Source organism: Ammospiza nelsoni, chromosome 6, assembly GCF_027579445.1.
Source record: "Ammospiza nelsoni isolate bAmmNel1 chromosome 6, bAmmNel1.pri, whole genome shotgun sequence".
NCBI lineage: Eukaryota > Metazoa > Chordata > Aves > Passeriformes > Passerellidae > Ammospiza > Ammospiza nelsoni.
In genome coordinates, this window is record NC_080638.1 from 49,076,639 (window position 1) to 49,095,965 (window position 19,327).

Below are 19,327 nucleotides of genomic sequence, written 5' to 3' on the forward strand. Positions count from 1 at the left end.
GATGCTCTGTTAGAGCTACATACCCAAAATTCTGTGCTGAATCCCAGGCCTGCTGAACTGATGCAGGCCACAATTCAAGAACATGGCATCAAGTCTCAAGTGTAGAGCGCCTGGAAATCCAAACTGGACCCAAACAACTCAGTTTCCTGTGTCAGGGGATGCTATCAGTTTGCCATGGATGATCTCACAAGGAGGGAAGATGACAATTTGGCTTGCTCACTAAAAACCAAGACAACTGGCCTTAACTAGAAGGCATAACTCAATCAGCCTACTTCCACTGCCTTCTGTGGGCAGAATTTGAGTTTTGCAGCATGTCTATCACTTCCTGAGGAACTTCTCCCTTCCACATGCTTACCCTGCTTTATGAAAAAATCAACAACAGCAACAAAATCCACAGCAGAGTAAAATCCTACCATAAATAACCTGGTCATTAGAGTGTACAAGCACAGTTCTTCTGTCAGTCAAATTGTGGGATTTATTACAACATGAATTACATCTTCAGGCAACTCTTCAACTCCTTTTCTATTTGTTTTCTACATGCCATTAAAAGAAAATTCTGACTTTTTATGTATATAGATACATAGAAAAGCTACCACATTACCATGCAAACTTACAAGCTGCACTGATGAATGCTTTTGTCCAAAGTAACTGAGAAGTAGCTTATAATTTAGAATTGGGTGACTTTAAATTGTCTCCTCTTGGATGAAGTGTATTTCACTTCACATCACTATAACTTATTCATATTGCCGTGACCTTACTGCCTCATATCTCCAGAGCTCCCAGAAGAGCCCACAGTAACAGCTGACAAGCAGAACAACTGCCAAGGAAATGGAGGCTTTTACAGAGCAAAGAAACATTTGTAAATGGATGCACCTCACTAATCTTAACTGGTGCCAAACACACACACAACTCATTTTCTGAGTAAATATATGCACTTTTACACACATATATGCCACTTCTCATATGGCACAAACAGGAGTCTTTCCATTCACAATGTCCACAGAGGCCCAGCAGCAGGCATATTTTACAAATTGATGACATGGGCATCCAAGAGTCCTTACCACCATCTGACACTCACACAGCAGCTCTCCCATCTCTATAATGGAATGTGGCATCTCCATTTCCTTAACCTCATATTAGTGTTCATGCACCTGCACAGTGACAGCCATTCCAAGGTCAATGTGATGAGCATGGAACTGATTGGATTGAGAGCCTTTGCCAAATGCATAACCATTAAACCCAGCTTCAAAAAGAAGATGAGACTAAGCAGCTAGAGAAAGGAGGAACTGTTCCTTTCAGCAGCAGCACAGAAACATGACAACATCACAACTACACACTTATATTACAGGCTCTTAAATTCTCTGTTAGGAATCACAGAAATTCTAGGTTGGAAGAGACCTTTAAGATCATCGAGTCCAACCCATGTTCTAACACCTGAACTAGATCATGGCACCAAGTGCCACATCCAGTCTTTTTTTAAACTCGAGGGATGGTGACTCTACCACCTCCCTGGGTAGATGATTCCAGTATTATGCCTAGAAACCTTGCTTTACTTTTCAGCAGGGCATAGATACTCCATATTTTGACAACAGACAGCAACCTAAAGTCTCAGACTGTGCCATCTTAGAGGAGCAGAACATAAAGGTTCACAAGAAAGTCCATTTGAGATGCACCAACCAGACATATGCATGCTGCAGTCCCACAAGGCCCCTACACTCAGGGAACAGCAGCATGTATGCTGGAATGCACACAATTCCAAGTGCAACACAAAGCATGATGTTCTAGCAGCTTTACTAAAAGCACAGGACAACTTGACAACAGTAATAAATTGCCTGACAGTATATGAAACATGTACCAAGTGCCCTGTTCCACACAAAAGAGCTCAACCCTGTATCACAACTCAAACAGGAATGCCTTCAGATCAGAAAGACTGAGACAGAAACTCTCTTCTCACCACTGAAACTGTACTGATGCATGGAAGGGAACATAAAAGTCTTGCTCCAATGTCAGCTTACAAAGCAGCTCATATAGAAAAGAGCTGCTAGGAAAAACCAAAAACCACCCCAGGAAACAGACCAGAACTGAGGACACACCTCATCCCAAAGGAATGCCTTTGCCATAGTGCTTCAGACATAGCAGGGAGAATGACTAACCTGGCACTGGGGAAGCAAAGTCACATCCCTCTCTATACACAGTGTCAGGTTCAGCCAGAGGATCAGAGTGAGCTTAGCACATCTTCAGGTTTGGTATCCCTTGAGAGACATCAGCTACAGGCTTGAAACCAGGCTTCCCAGGTGACAGGCCAAGTATTCTATTCTCCAGGTCAACAGCTCCTAAGGCACTATTCAGAAATCACTCATTCTCTGCAACAGGCCTGTGAAAACACACTGCCTTTTTGGTCATCACTCTGCTCAGAACCCCCAAGGAGATGTAGAAGCATTAAGGTCTGCACTGGGCGCAACTCAACAATTTGGTATCACACCCACGGGGACGCCGCACCATGCCGGATAGTGTTTCCCTGGAGCGGCCGGCAGCGCCCAGGGAATACAACCACAGGCACAGATACAACACAAAGAACACAGCTCAAGTAGGACACACCTAGTCTGTCACAGTGAGGACCAAACATGCAGGTGAACTCAAAGGCCTTTAGTTCTTCCTTTAGAGGAAGATTCCCTTGAGGATAAAAAGATTATGCAAAAGTTCCAAGACACTGTGTTCAGGCAGAACAGCTCTCCTGTCAGTTATACAGAAAGTTTCAAGATGGATACAAACACGAGGAAAGTATTTAAGGTTCCTGCCCAGTATTTGTGGAGCAGAAAGCTGAAGCCATGACTGCTTCCACCCCAAAGCTACACCTTCGCTTCTGGTCCACTCACCCTGGCTAGAGTCCCATTTCAGCTCAGACAATCTAACCTAAAACCTGGAGCCATGCTCAAGAAAGCAGTCTAGCACTTAGAGCCTGTCTCTCACACAATGCTTTGAACAGATTTTAAAGTGTCTGTCCATGCCTCTTTAGGATGTCAGTGCTTTGCACAAGAAGTGGCTAACTGTAAAGAAATAAAGATTCTCCTTATCCTAATAATTCCCCTGATTAAACCCAGCATGCTTCATGAGTTCATTAGGAGGCTCCTCTTACTCTCCTGGACTATATAACTGCTTCATTGCAAACTCGTACAAACAAATCTGAACTTTGTAGTCATCCAGAAAGTATATCCCTAGGCAACAGGCAAATAAATTCCAAGTAGCAGTCACCATAAGGCACATAGAGTAGACAGACAGATACATAGTCCACTCTAACACATGAATCACTGTACAGGAATGAGAATGCTTGTCTTGTTTTTTACCATCCACAAGATTTCTAGTAAGATATATGTTAAGCTTTGCATGACTTCTTCTACGGCAAAAAAGCTTACAAGCACACAAGTTATCAAGTAGATATTATCCATAAAATACTTGAAATCTTTGCCTAAATGAATGCAACTTCCCTTTGGTGTCAATAGAAGTTGCTAGGAATGAAAACAGAGCATCCAAGATATCAGCAGAATGTGCTCCAATGAATGTACTGATACTTAAACCAAACATTTATCTCTGCCTGTACAGAAATGCTAATAATGCTTTTAAAAGTATCAAAGCATGTATGAACAGCCATCTCTATCCAGTGTCTGTAAATGCTATTCAAATTGAGCTTAGCCTGAACAGGATGAGGCAGCCTAATTTGCACCAAAAAATTAGTAAAGTGTAGCAAGAGAGACACTTTGGGGTCAATTTTCACAGCAGCATGATGACCCAAAACTATTAATAAGTTTGTACAGTACACAAAGAAATTGTGGATCCACATTACGTAACACAAGTGTAAGGAATTTCTAAGGTAGAGAGAAAGGAAGCAAAGCACTTAGTCAAAAAGAGAAACAAGGACAACGGAGAAGAAAAAGTCTCTTTTGGAGATTGCTAAATATAACAATGTACAGACAATAATATCAAGAAGTTTTTAATGGATTTTCTGAGATTCACTACAGTTCCCAGGCATGAAAAACAGCCTATATCATACCTCAAGGCCCTAAAAAACTTTTTATATGCCTAATAGAGGTAAAAGTGTATTTTTGAGCACCACAAAACTAACCTAAAATCTCATACAAGGGCAAAATTTAGCATTATTCATAGACAAGAATTTTGCTTGGAGAACCACATAAAATTAAACATTAAACCAGAACTTGTGGCCCTTTCTATACTTTAAAAAAGTCTAGTACATTTTGCTGAAGTTTGACAGAGATAATACAGAATGCCAAGTACAAAAACTGATGTAAAAGTTTGTCACTTTCTTGAAACAGTTTTCTATTCTGCCTCCTTCATCTTTACAGAAAGAAGTAAGTGCTGTCAAAAGAAATTTCACAGGACCTGGTGTTTTTAGCATGACATGCTTTAAATAAAGTGTATTTGAAGTCTCATACAACATATGCTGTAAAGTTTGTAGCATATTTTTCAATTATCAAAACTGATTTAATCTCCTTGTTATAAATGTAGTATTAGAATGATGTAATAAAAAGCTATTATTCAGTAGCCATAGCTGTAATGCATGTGTCACAAGACCTTGGACCCACACATGGAGTTTAAACTCCCAATTAAATAATAAACTTGTGTAATATGCTGCAAAAATTATCCTCTAAACTATCCAGATAAAGTCTAATTACAGCTTATCAAACTAACCTTTACCTCTGGGATAGCACGAAACAGATGTGTAGCTCAGACAGTTATACCATCTTCAGATGTCTCATTCACATCCCAAATGAATACAAGCTTACTCAGGGGTTTGCAGACCCTAATTCTACGTGCTTTCACATAACTTGAAGGGAAGTTCTTCCCAAACGTTTGACTCTTTCTAATAATAACTCGTCTTTGGAAGAGAGTCCGCAAAGATCCTAAATTAACCTATTTCAACGGGAATGCCAGAGACCTCTGTGGAAGCAGAGGGCAGGAACGCACCCAGGCGGGCAGCAAGGCGGTGCTGTGCCGGGCCCTGGCACACCCACGGGGACGCCGCACCACGCCGGATAGTGTTTCCCTGGAGCGGCCGGCAGCGCCCAGGTGAGCGGGAAGCCGGAGCGCTCAGCCCGGCCCGGCGGCAGCGGGGTGGGGTGCCCGGGGCGCTGCGAGCGCTGCGGCCCCAGCCCCGCTCCCGGCCGGCAGAGGCGGCTCCGCGGAGCCGCGCAGCGAGTGCGGTACGCCCGAGGGCGGCGCGGACCACGGCCGAGCACGGAGCGTCCCCAGCCCCATCCCGGGGCCGCCCCGGCGCTCCCCGCGGCGAGGGCCGCCTCCTTACCGGCACAGCTCGGCGAAGGCCTGGAAATTCAGTTTCCTGATCTTCTTCTCGCTCAGCCAGTATCCCACCCGCTTCCCCTTCAGGAAGGTCTGCATGGTGCCGCCCCGCGAGCAGGCGACCAGTCCGGGGCGGCGGGGCAGCGCGGCTGCCGCTCGCACTCGGCGCCTGCCAAACGACGGCTGGAAAAGAAGCGGAGAAAGGAGGATCAGCCGGTTCCCCGCGGCGGCCGCTGCTCCCCGCCCGCCCCGCTGAACCGCCGAGCCGCGCCGCGCCAGGGGCAGCCCCCGGCAGGCGGGCAGCCCCGACAGGCCCTTCCCCGCACCGGCGGGCAGCTCGCCGAGGCACTGAGAAGCCGCTCCCCGCACCAGCCCCGGAGCGCCCAGCCGAGCAGGCACGCCGCCGCTGCCGCCCGCCCCGCGGCACGCCCGCCCGCACGGACCCCGCCGCCGAGTTCGCCTCCGTGCCCCCCGCCGCCGCCGCTGCTGCTGCTGCGCGGCCGCGGTGCTGCTGGTGCTGCTGCAGCCGCTCAGCTCCCCATTTGCCCGCTATTCTCAGCCGCCTCCACTTCCTCCTCCTCCGGGCCGTCCCCTCCGCTCCGCTCCCACCCACCTCGCGGGGCGGCACCGGGACGCTCCCGCCCCGCCGCAGCACCGCGGGGCCGCGCCCGCCCCCCGGACTCGGCTCCGCCGCCGCCAGGGGGCGCGCGCGCCGCCGCCTTAAAGAGACAGCGCCCCTTTCTGGGCCTGGCCGGCCGGGGCCCGGGGGCGTGGCCGCGGATGCCCCAGGGATTTTGGTTTCCTAGGGAGGAACGTTGTACACAGTACTTACACCTCCTATGGGTGCTCCTGAAAGTACTTGGTCACTACATCTTTCACAGAAAAAATGTTCTAAGTAAACATGAGTCTTCACTGCAGAGCCTTCTTCCAGAATTTGCAAGTATCTGCAGGGATTAAACAGAGTTTGCAATAATGGCTATTTGATATTTAACTTTCTTTTGCAAGAGGCAGAAGGCAGGCAATGCAAGCAAGGACTGGCATTCTAATTTTTGGGTTGTGGATCCTTAAATACTCATATGAGGCAGGTGTTCTGTGCTTCATTTTAGAGGAAGAATCTTTCAGTCTGAATTACTGTGCTGTCTCATAGCAAAGTATCATTTCCCCCTTTTTGTTTTTCCCCTTCATCTGAAACGATCACGTTTTCAGTCTGAACATTTTTCTCTGTCTCTCCAGGAATGGAAAGCACAGCCTTTACAATAACGATGTCCTTCAGAGAGGGGTTGGATTGCAGTACCTGCAATCCTGAGCTGAGGTGCAGATGATGCTTCTGTGATGACGCTTTCTGTGAAACCAGCCCCGGAGCCCTGTGCAGTGGGAACTGCTCAGCGAGTTCTGCTGACTCACAGTGCCACAACAAATGCGGTTTTATAACTCCAGCAGAGTACTGGAAAATAAAAAAAGTACTGGTGGAAGTATCCATGCAAAGGAAAGGGTGAAAGCCCTATGAAATATGAAAGGGGTAATTGATTTAGGGAGTTGGTAGAAAGCATTTTACATTCCTGTCATTACTCACATGAACAGTGCAGTCATCTTGACCCAAGGGTATATTGGAAAATAGGCAAGGGATGGAACCACCTGCAAAGACCTCATACCAAAGGTTTTTTAAAATTTGTATCATAATATGTTTTCTCCATTTGTGGCTGCTTTGAGGAATAAATAGCTTTCTTTTTCTCCTTCATCTTATTTGCCACTGCTTTGTTCTAATCTTTATTTTACCGAACACTTTTTATCTTAATCATATTCACACATTTTTTCAATTTATTAATTAATGTAATTAGAATTAGTAAATGTACTTTGACAAAATGATTCCTGTTGCAGAATGTTTCACTGGTATTTGAACATTTTATGGGAGCATGGTAATTTTGGAAAAAAGTTGTAACTCAAAAATACAGGACTTTATCAAACATTATCATATTAATATAAGAATCCTGAAACAAATTGACTTGGGTTTCTTGTTATGAAGTGTTTTTTCTTGCCAATATCAGTGCTTTATTTCAGCTATCATTTCACTGGGCTTATTTTAGACTTTATTAAAATTTGCATCAGTATATTAAGCTCAAAATTTATATTTGTATCAGAATGGAATATGAATGCATTGAAATATGAAATTGTTGAAGCCAACTACCAAAATTATTTATTTCTGAATGTTTTTTCTTTAAGAAATATCATGGCTTCAGACCAATCTGAAACACAGTCTGCAGAGACAGAAATATTTATGTACTTTTTTCCAGATGCAGGAGAGCAGGTTTTTAGAGGTGTTGTGCATTCCTAACTCCTGTGGAAATGAAGCACATGCACTAAAAAGGAGGAATTTGCTTTGTTCCAATACAAACTTGTATGACATATATCAAAGACCAGGTTCAATCTTAGGAAGGAGAAAGCTGGGAAATGCCTTCATTTTAAGCTATACTTTTTGAATCTTAACCCTTGAACAACTGCAGATGTGGGAAACATTTTACCTGATGTGCCTCTGTACTGCATCTTGCTGTACAATTTTGCTAAATAAATTACAATCCTGTGTTTACATTGCAGAGCTTGTTCAGGCAATGCCAAACCTGTGACCACAGGAAGCCCCAGGGTAATATTTATGCAATTCCTGATCAGGAGCAAGCTGACTATTCCTGTTACTTTCTGTGGCCCAACTCTGTAGGCTGCAGCTCATGAGCTGCTTCATGCTAATTAAAGGGGTGAGGGTTGATTAGGATCTTGAGCCCTCCAGCAATCAGAACTATCTTCATCTTAGCTTCAGCTACAGGCCAAAGCAGGTTTCCCTTGTTTAGCTGGAACCTCTCACACCTTGTCTTCTAACCCTTTCAACAAATACAGGAGCTCTGACAAAGCTGGTTACTTGCAATGTGGCACAAGTTAGTGAAATTCCATGGAAATTCATTTTAGGATAATATGAGACATCCCCACTTAATTAGTTATCAAAGTATATTTTCTCAGTATTTTTAAAATTATTTTTCAGCACCTGGCAGAAGTCACAATAGGATCTTTTGCAATGAGCAGAAAGAAGGTGGTGAAGTGATTTACATTGCCTGCAGTTTAGGGTTTTTACTTTTATTTGCATTTTTAATTATTACAAGACAGTTGTTACTCTGCTGTGGATGGACAGGAGGGCGGGCTGAGCCTTCTGTATCAGAACAGGTCTCCCCTTTCTCCAGTCAGCCAAACCACCAAGTCAGACCCTGTGCTAACACAGCACTGCTGGAGTGAGGTTGTAGGTAGGAGGGAACACAAGGAACACTCTGCATGTGCTGCACTGCAGCCTCTGGGCCCTGAGAGAGACTCAAAGAGTAGTCCAGGTGGCACACAGCACGTGGAACTTGTCATCACCAGTGAGGCAGCCAGAGATAAATGTATGAGAAGCATGATGGGCTGCCATTTCCTCAGCTCTCTGCTACCTCTACAACTGCTTAATCATTGCAAGATTCATCAAAAGGACAGATAAGATTTCTTTCACAGCGGTTCACTAGAGGATGTGCATGACAGAAGCTAAGTTTATACAATTTATGTTTGCTTTTTGCCCCGTTTCTGGCAAAACACATACCTGCAGCTATTGCCTGGAAACTTTTCTGACTGTGCTCTTGGCCAGCAGCTTTTAAATGATAAATCAGTGAAGGTTAGTCCTGGGGGTGAAAGCTCATTTCTGATGTTTGAATTCAAACATAGCACGGCTATCCCTTGCCAAGGGCCACAGGACACCTGCCCATTGTGGGGCTCTGGTCATGGCTCCCAGGAGGGACCCTTCTAGCACCTGATGCTGCCCAGCTGCTCTGCTCTGAGGGACTGGGTGCCTGTGGAGAGAGCACAGCTGGAAATCAGGCCTTGCCAGCTGGAAATCAGACAGTTATTGTACACACAGCTAAATCAGGTGTTGCTGCTCAGAGCCACAGTCCCTCCAGAAGCTGACATTTATTCTCACTTTCTGCCACACCCTCCTTCACGACAGTCCATGTGCTTATGTGGCTGTGCAAGAACAGAATAAGGGAGCCAGGAACTTAGGCGGACTTAAACAAACCCAGAAGTTGCCAACAGTATTTCAGTCTTAGCCTAAACCAACTCCTTAGTCTGTATCACCATTTTTTTTCCTGCCTGGTTATAGTGGCACAAGGCAGTGAATGGGTTGGAAAAAAGAAGCCAGGAAGAGAAGGCATCAAACTGTCTCTTTTGGTGGCAATCCTACTTCACAGCAGCAGCAGGGATGGGGAAGGAGTGGTTCACCTCTACTCCCCCACTCACCTGACAACCTATGCCGTTTATGCTTCAGTATTCTGATTTTATAAAGAAAAGAAGGATTATTGAGTACTGCCTGCAGCTCTTTGGTATTTCTAATCTTTTAGAGATCAGAAGAAGAAAGAAATTCAGCTAGAAAAGCTCAAAAACCTTAAAAAAGAGAATAACAATGTCTGGCAGATGACCAGCCCATGCAGGGCCATTCAAGGATTCCTGAGCTAGCACCAGCCTCAATGGAGTGCTGCTTAGATGGCCACCTGTCACACTGAGAGCACCGCAATCTCTTCTGTTCCAGCCACGAAAACAGGATAACTAAGGGTTTTTTTGAAAGTGCAAGCAAATCACCTTTATGAGAAGGTACATCTTACTTTATGTAAAAAAGTAAGCTTACTTTAAAGCTCAAAAAGTTTTCTGTCCTGAGCTCTGATGAATGTGTATGCTGCAGGAAAGTAAGAAAAGGCCTGGCTGCCAAGTTTGCTTGCTTGTCATGTAACATGCTGGGGACAGACTCTGTATAAGCCCAGGAAAGCATTTCACCAGTGAATAAAGAATTTAAAGCCACAAAAAAAAAATCTATGTGACCAAGACAAAAGATGACAAAGTCCTGTGCCAGTATAATTATGTCAGTTGGGGCAGATTTTTTAAACTGAGTAACTTCTGCTAGTCAAAACCCAACTGTGGACACAGACACACAGCTACATTACTGTAGCTCTCTTGCCTTTTACTATGGCAAGCAGCTCCATGGAAATAATGCTCATGCAAACTCTGTCAATGCAGACATATGGAGACATATACTTTGGTTGTTGCTTCAGTGTAGTTAAAATGATTCAAACTTTATGTGCAAGGAAATCCTGAAAGATTGTTCTCTGAAGGATTTGGGTGACCTCACAGTTTATCAAGGTTTGGATTGAGACTTGGATAAGGACTAGGCTGCAGTGAGGTTTTCCACCAACAGTTTCATGCTAAGAGAGTTATTCTGCTTATAGCTGTGATTTTTTAATCAGGTGGTTTTAAGTACCTATAACAACTCTGGGAGCATGCTTACAGCAAAATGAGCCATCTTACCACATATTTTGCATTGCTGTAATTTATTATTTTAAAAAAGGTAGCTATTTTAATATAATGAATGTAAATCAGACTGACATGGACACATAACTCATATATATAAATTCATATGAAGTGACCTGGACATATATGAATCCTACCACTATTGTCCCATATTTTGCTGGCTTACATCTGTCTTTGCTTCTCCTGGTGAGGACATGTTCAAGGTGACCTAAAGAACATGTCCTCACTCCAGTGGTTCTCCATTTCCATGAGTTGTTTGGGGCTACAGTTGAACATTTTAAACTGCTAAAACTGACAAAACAGGAAAGATACAAATCCGGAATGGGCCACACCATCACTTGCACTTTCTTCTCATGGCTCCAGTGATTGAGGACCCTTTTCCTGTTTTGTTAAATGCTTGGAGTTCACCAGCAGTTCACAGGCCATTGCGCTTGCTGATTTTGTACAGCCCCATCAGGAGATACTGGCTTTCCTCTCTGGGAAGGGCAGCAATTTCCATCTTTTTCAAAAGCTGCCACAATGTACAGTCTTACAAGTGCAAAAAGAATAGATGGAGAAAAGCATTTCCAAAGCCCATGCCAGCAGTATTCCAAAACCAACTAACTATAGTGTATTAAAGAAAAGAAACCCAAACAAACCAAATCCATCTGGCAGTATCCCCAGTATATGAGGATGTTGCAGAAGGAAACACATCATTTTTGTCAGTGACACACAGAAGAAACTCAAGCTTCATCAACAAGTTGTAGAAAAGCTTTTGGAAACAACCCCAATCCTAACCAAAATGAGCTTCCCTTGGACATACAAGAGATCTTTTGGACATGCCACAACTGTCCTGAAGTTAACTCAAGATGCTTCTGGGTGATAATCTAGAAGCACAGCCTGCTTTGAGTTAGGTGCTGTTCCTCTTGTGCTCCCAAACCTTTCATACTTACACACCAATGGTGCACTGACTGGACTCCTACTTACCACTCTCCTAGAGGCAGGAACACAACCTGTCTTGCTCCACCAGTCATCCCCCATCCTTGGCTTTTTCCCACTCAGAGTGCATTCTGAAATATTATCTAATCCCCACACTCAATAACCAAAAGAGGCTTTTTTTTTTTTCCTTTTGCTCAAGTACCAGTCTCATATACAAGGATTAAACTATACATGTGCATCTCCTCCACATTACCAACACTCTGTCCTGTAACATCCCATTTCTGCCTCCTACTGCATGCCCTTCTGAAAGAAGAAGGTCATGTAGAAAAGAACTGGAAGTTCAGGAGACAAGTCTTAGAAAACAGGAGCTAATCAGCTGTAATGTAAAAGGAAAAAGGAAAAAAAAAAAGCCAAGCCAAACCACCATCAACAAAAAGAGCTGGAATTAATCAACTGAGACCACAATTTGCTTATAGCTCTGAGCATTTATTAGATGCTTAGGCTTGTAAAGTGAAATAGATAGCTCATTTAGAATCACAAACTTTCAGACATTTTAGATTGCCTAGACCCTGTAAGACACTTGTAGTTGCACAGATGATAAATTCCATTAATACTTGTTGTATCACTGTGCTATTAAATTTATTATCTCACATACTCAGTGCCTGACAGTCTGTAAATAAAGCTTAGGCAATGAGCACATCTGAATGCAGGACTTGTTACAATCCCAGAGTGTCATTTTGGAGCTGCCTGCACAGATACTGCTTCCCAATCACTTTTCTGACAGCTAAAAGGGACACTTCCATTGGCAGGATCACAGCAAATATTCCTAGTGGTTCTGAACAGGCCAATTCTGTGCTTCATATTAATGGATCACATGTACAAGAGCAGCCTTTAGAGTTGAACATACTATGCCAATCCTGCCCTTTGGGATATTCCCTTCTCTCAGAGCTTCTGGAGAGGGGAAGGAATGTTAGTGACTGAATGGATGAAGACTGCTTGCCTTGAGCCTCAGTTTCTGGTGTGACCTCTGAAGAAAGCTTTTCACATGGATGAAAAGTTTGTCCTAACTTGTGCCTATGAAGATTCCCATTGTTTGCTAGGGGATGAGCTAACATTGTACCTATTCCCTTCATCATTACCCAAGTGCCAACTGTCCCAATACATATAGAAGCTCAATGCCCAAAAGAGGTCTATGTACTTGTTTTTGAAACTGTGCAATAAATGCAGATAGATACACACTCTCTCTTTTATTTACTTGGAAAACAAGCTAAACAAATCAAATGGAGGAAAAGTTAGAGGAATGTTCTTCTTGAGCTCTCAGAACTTTGTGTAGTGGTTATTTCTGCTCCATTTGCACCAAGCCTATGAAGTGGGTTTCTTTTTTACACGGAGGCCTGCTAGGAGAAGTCAGACAGGTGGAGGAACACCCTAAACCAGAGGAAAGCTCTCATGCCACCATTTAGATGGCAGGGACCTCAGGATGTGACAAGGAGCTGTCATAAAAGTGTTTCAAGCACTTTAGCAATTTTTCAGCTACTTGGACTATAGAGTTCTCTCAAGAAAATGGTTTTATAAGCCAGAGAATTAGAGTCAGCTCAGATGTCTCGAGGGTAAAGCTGATAGTGGTTTCAGGTTAGATTTTGGCTACTCTGCAAACCAAAAGAGCCTGCCAGAAGGATTGACCACAATTTGTAGGACATCTTCTGAAGATGATGAAGCCTGGATTGGGGTGGGGGAGAATAATACACATGTGGGTCTTGTCAAAGGATCTCACCTACTCAGTCTTGCGAGAATTCAAACCTGAACTCTTTGCTAATCATCTCCACTTGCTATCAATGACAATAGCCCCAAAAGACTGGTTTTCCATCTCTCCACACAGCTGGGGAAAGGAGAACTTGCAGCTGTCACAGACTCTACTACAGTTACAAAACTCTTGTGTTGCTGGCTAACATTGGTGGGGTTTTGGGGGCCTTATTTGTGCAGATTTCCAGAGAAGGGGCATCTACACCTTATGTTCCACTGATCCTCAGGTTAGGGTGGCTGTTTTCACCCACCAGTGCAGTGCTGGCTAACCAAGTCTCTAAGCATTTTCGCTGTGTGAAGCTACTCCAGAAAAGTATCAGGCTGCCTAATTTTACCAAGCTAAAGATTTTCTACTGCTTCAGAGGCTGTTTTGCCAGAGCACTTAGAACTAGCACTTCAAAAACTTGCCAACAACCTGAGAATTATAATTTCTAGCTGGTGAAAAAGGAGTGACAGTATAGAAGATGAAAGAACCTTGAAATGGTAACCTCTGCTTCAACACCCAGATCAGGATAGGTTTAAGTTTGCATCACAGACCATTGCAACATCATCATTTATGCACTGGATTCACTGGTGAAGCACTTCAGCTGGTAACAGTTACCCACAACACTACAAACTCCTGGCAAACAAGTCCTGCACTGTGTAGAGGCATCATTTTAGAATGGAGGTGCTCTAACTCCGATTAAACAAAGCAGTGCAGAAATGCACCTACAGTGACACACTAATTTAAGCCAGATAATTTTTCATGTGGAGAAGGGGTTGATTTGGATGTACTTACAATTCTTACAGTCTCATAGTAGTGTATTTCTTTACTCTCCCAGTACCTTCATGTTTTTATGAGGAAGGACTATGTTTACATTGTGTTGGTGAAAGGCAAATCAAGCATACATTTGTGTGGAGAAGTGGACATTTCCCCTCTTTAAGAATGCCAACAAATGCAATAATAAATGTGGTAAGCTGGAGATATTTAAATATTCACTTTGAATTATGTGACAGAGTATATGACAGTAGGCATTACTGAAATTTCATTTTATATAGCACAGAGCAGCAGCTTAAAAATTCTGCACAGTAAGGAAAAAATATAATGACTTTTGCTTTAAAGATTTGCAAATACTGCTTAATGTGCTTTTGTTAAATTAAATGCAAATACTTGCTTACTGATAAATTATTGAATTTTTCCCTTTGAGAGTAACCATCAACTGCTGTTAATATCTCTGTATGAATGTTCAAGTCATTCTGGATCTCTGTGTTGATTTCTGGTACAGACCTCTAGCATGGCCTTCAGAAAAAGGCAAATTCAGGTAAAAGCGTAAGTGAGTACTTAAAAGCTTCACAGCTACAGTGAACAGACTTTTATCTTTCACTAAAGATAAACAACAGGACAACAACAGGAGCCCTCCTTACTGATGAGGATGAAGATTTCCTTCCAGTTTATTTGTATGAAAGCCTCCCCTCTGGTGCTGGCCCTCTCAGCTGAGCTGATATCGAGCACTTCAATGAGAAATGAGGTGCTCTACAGGTCTGGAGCTTGGATAAACCATCAGGTATTTCTGGCATCCAGCCTGCCTCTGATTGTGATTTCCCATTGCCTCAGACAACTTCTGCTTTTTTATCTATGCAGACATTTCTGACACTAAGAACCTCTCAAGCCTCACATTATATGGGTGGATATCTTACACATATGCCTCTTGCAGTACATTTTAATGTTAGCAACTATGGATAATTCCTAAGCTCTAACAGGACAGAGGGAAGAGGTTCCTAAAAGACACACACACAAAGTTCTTTATGTTTGTTTGGTTTGGTTTTGTTGGGGTTTTGAAGCTTCTTTGGTTTTTTGTTTGTTTGGTTTTGGTTTGTTGTTGTTTTGGTCTTTGTTCTTATTTTTGAAAGTTTGGATTCTGCAAATCTTAAACACTATGCTGTCTACCTCCTCCAAACCTCCATCCTGGTCTATGCAAAAAAGTTGGGATCCTTTGAACTTGGGAAAAAGCCTGATCTGAACTGAGTTCTTTCACTATTTGTTTAGTGAAAGAAAGTTATGTTTCTGGAAAATCTAAATATAGATACTGCCTGCTGCATACAGTTTACAGTCTAGAGCAAGATAGGTATAGGGAATCTCAGAAGAGACAATAACTAAATCTCTACAATAATTCTATGGTATGACTGACTTGCTGCACATAAGCACTGCTGAAGGAGAGATAATTAGTGGAAATTTAAAAAAAGATCACTCCTCTTGTGAGGATGGAGCAGTCACTCTGAGATGTCAGATGTTTTTCTTGGACTATCTATATGGACAGAAGGATTCTGTTTTTCTTCTTAACACGGGTCATTTTTCAGTTAACTTGTTTATATGACCGAATATATTGACAGCAGCAAACTCAGCATGGAAATTTAATAACTGTTCCTTTCTGGTAGTATGAGATTACTTTAGTTGAAAACATGGAAAAGCAGAATTCTCAGGAGTTTAATGGTGGCTTTGGAAGTGGACTTGGGTGGTTTTTATATTATTTGTGGGGATTTCATCAAAAACAATAAATTGTAATGAATAATGTTTTTTTTAAATGCAATTTATAACTGTAAACTGGTTTGACAAAAATTCTGCAAGTTCTCTTTCCTCCTAGGCCAGTACAATGCTGGGTCATATCAGTGGAGCTGTGAGATCAATATTTGCATTGCTTCTGCATAAAATGTGTTTGTCCTCTGTTTAAATAAATGCCACAGAGAGGAACAGTCAGTTACCAAACGCCTCTGCCCATATCCTTTCAGTATGTTTTGTCAGTTCTTGCTCAACTTTGATGCCACTTTGTAATTGGCTGCAGAGGAGAAGGTAAAAGCAAAGATTTTATCTCTTTCCGGCCGGAATTGTTTTAGCACAGACAATGCAGCCATGAGGGTAAACAATGAACAAGGTGTAATTCAGAGGTAAATAATGAACAATGCAGCCATGAGGTGTGCATTCAGAGGTAAGTAATGAACAATGCAGCCATGAGGTGTGCATTCAGAGGTAAATGATGAACAATTCAGCCATGAGGTGTGCATTCAGAGGTAAATAATGAACAATGCAGCCATGAGGTGTGCATTCAGAGGTAAATAATGAACAATGCAGCCATGAGGTGTGCATTCAGAGGTAAATGATGACCAATGCAGCCATGAGGCGTGCATTCAGAGGTAAATAATGAACAATGCAGCCATGAGGTGTGCATTCAGAGGTAAGTAATGAACAATGCAGCCATGAGGTGTACAGAGGTAAATAATGAACAATGCAGCCATGAGGTGTGCATTCAGAGGTAAGTAATGAACAGGAGCACTAGTGCAGTGAAGAGTTCTGTCTAAAATACCAAGGCCTTTCTTCATAAAAGACTCAGTTCTTTATAGGCACATTGACAAAGGGTTGCAGTGTGTAATTCCTCCTTTGGCAGATGTTTACTGTGGATGTTTGAGAGAGTGAGATCACTATTTCATTTGTAAATATCAAAAAGTTTGTTGGAAAGATGATAAATATTTCTACAAATAGGAACAAAGTATGGATGGTATTCAAAGAAGCTGGATAACACGATTGCCTGAAGCTTAACTCAGACGTGGCTGCTGCCAAAAAACAAACAGTAGAAGCAGAATTTCAGGAACTGAGAATTTAAGATTAAGGTAATTTAAGGTCCCAAAAATTCAAAGTATACAAAGTAAGTCAAAAGTGATAAAGATCACCATTCACCTCACTGAATAGCTCTTTCTCATGTGGTCAATGTAGCCAAACCAAGCAAATATACTATTTCAATTTAAAATGAGAAAAAATAAAATATAAAAATTCAATCCTATAGAAAAGTTTCTTGCATGTTCCGAAATGAATGTGCCACACTCTATAACAAAACAGGTGTATCCAACAAAAAAATTCAAAGAAAGACAGCAGTATAGACAAAACAACTACCCAAGAAAAAAAAAGAACTCAGAAGATTATAACCTTATTTTAAGAAAAAAACAAAAGGTTTAAAACACAAATCAAAGATTCATGAAACATAACAGGATACTACAAAATTCACTGTAACTACATCTAATAAATGAAACTGCTACAAGCTGCAGAAACACTGGGCATTCATGCACTCATGATAAAAATTCCCACGAGTTTTCTCCTTGGAATCCCAACATATATGCAGTCTCTAAGGATCCTAGTTCTCTAGCCAAAGTGTGGTTTAGAGTTAGGATTAAAGAAAAGATCCAGGAACATGATGTTCTAGATGAATCACAAATCAGTGTCCTACAAAGTGGAAGGCAAATGCCATCTTGACAGAAATGTCTCTGTTATTAGAGTCTCACTTCTTGATTACTTGTCAGTGAGAACCTACCACAACTCTGCTAAATATAAACATGAGATCTACCAACAAGGATGTGAGATGCACTCTGTCCTTCAGCTTCTGCCTTCCATTTGGAAAGCCAGCTAATTTTGGTTTTGTAATCATCTCAGGTATTCTACCTTTGCTTTTCTATTTTGGCCAAAATCTAAGCCTAGGAAAGACTTTCTATTAATACTGAGTTATGAAAACTTTGTTTGACTTAAAGATTACAATTAACCCTTCTGATTCCTCTTGTCAACTCTCATTTATCCTATGTAGTTTGTCAGGATCCTGAGCATCCTAACAGGCCTTAATGGCCCCAACAATCCTCACCTGACCCCTGCCATGGGCTCAGGAGCCCCAGTTCAGCCAAGCCCTGTGCTTTCATGCCTGACCTGTATCAGCACGTGTCCACAGCTCAGCCATGGCTGTGCCAAGCCATGTTTATCTGGATCTGGAGTCACAGACTGACTTCCTACCTTGCCCTCAGTCTTTTCTTATCAGTACAGACCTTCATGGCAATTGCTAGGTGATGTCTGACCCTAGTTCTTACTGGATCTGACCCTAGCCTGTGGGCTGCCTTCACATCTTGACCTTGCTCCTGCCTGATGCTCTGTATTCCTGTCTGAATCCAGGGTTCCCTGCTTGCCTTGCTCAGGCTCTGTGGGACTGGGCTTGGGCATTCATGCACTCACTGATAAAAATTCACATGAGTTTTTTCCTTGGCATCCAAAAATATATGCAGTCTGTAAGGATCCTAAGAGTTCTCTAGCCAAAGGTGTGGTTTAGAGTTAGGATTAAGAAGGAAAAGATCCAGGACTGTGATGTTCTAGATGAATCACAAATCAGTGTCCTACAAGGCTGTGGGACATCACCTGTGCTATTATGCTTGGCTCCTGCCTCTATGGAGCAGCCAGCTCTTGCTGCTCCATTGCTTCTCTTGTTTACCTTCAAAATAAACCAAATATTTCTATAAAAATACATTGCATGTCAAAACTAGGTCAAACACTTCTTTTTTAATGCTGCAAAATCCCATGATTAATTCTTTGATTCTGTTCAGAAAATATTATTTCCTTTGGATTCAGCAGACTTCTATCTTCTCTGGTTTCCCAAGCTGAATATTACCCTTTTGAGTCCCACCAGGTGTATGTTCTCATTTCAATATGCAGAGTTATGAGTTCTTTCCCCTTATTATTACCAGCACTTGTGACTGGAATTTGTCTAAAGCTGAGAACAGTTGCTTCTTGTTCTACTAATTTTGGTATTATTCCCTCCCCCCTCAGGGGAATGCTGCTAAAACTAACCAACCAATGAACCCTTCTTTACTATGGCAGAAATTAAGCATAACACTGAATTTATACAGATTGAGATCTAGCCCAAAAATACTACAAATCACGCTGGTGTTATGCCTTAGCTTTCAAAGGCAGCTTGTGATTGTTATAACTCTTCAAATTTTTTAGATCCTTCTCTTTACAGCCACAATCTCAGGCTTTATGTTTATCACAGAAGACCCTTGGTTGAGTCTTCTAACCTACATGGTTTACAAGCAGGTTAAATCCTAAACCATTCTCTCTTTCCAACTCCAACCATTCAGTGAAAAGACA

The 19,327-nt window shown here is 42.4% G+C and overlaps 1 protein-coding gene across 2 annotated transcripts in view; it reads right to left on the minus strand.

Moving 5' to 3' along the window:
- Nucleotides 1-19,327, minus strand: part of ITPK1 (inositol-tetrakisphosphate 1-kinase) — a 156,259-nt gene that overhangs the window by 135,233 nt on the left and 1,699 nt on the right. The window contains exons 4-6 of one of the 2 annotated variants that reach the window (XM_059474613.1): nucleotides 6,608-6,757; nucleotides 6,146-6,257; nucleotides 5,318-5,496 (exon numbers count right to left, since the gene is read on the minus strand). In XM_059474613.1, coding sequence (XP_059330596.1) covers nucleotides 5,318-5,412 — 95 coding nt within the window. In that variant the 5' untranslated portion in view covers nucleotides 5,413-5,496; nucleotides 6,146-6,257; nucleotides 6,608-6,757. Of the gene's footprint in view, nucleotides 1-5,317; nucleotides 5,497-5,756; nucleotides 5,836-6,145; nucleotides 6,258-6,607; nucleotides 6,758-19,327 lie in introns of those variants that run through there. The other variant, XM_059474614.1, reaches the window with a different exon arrangement.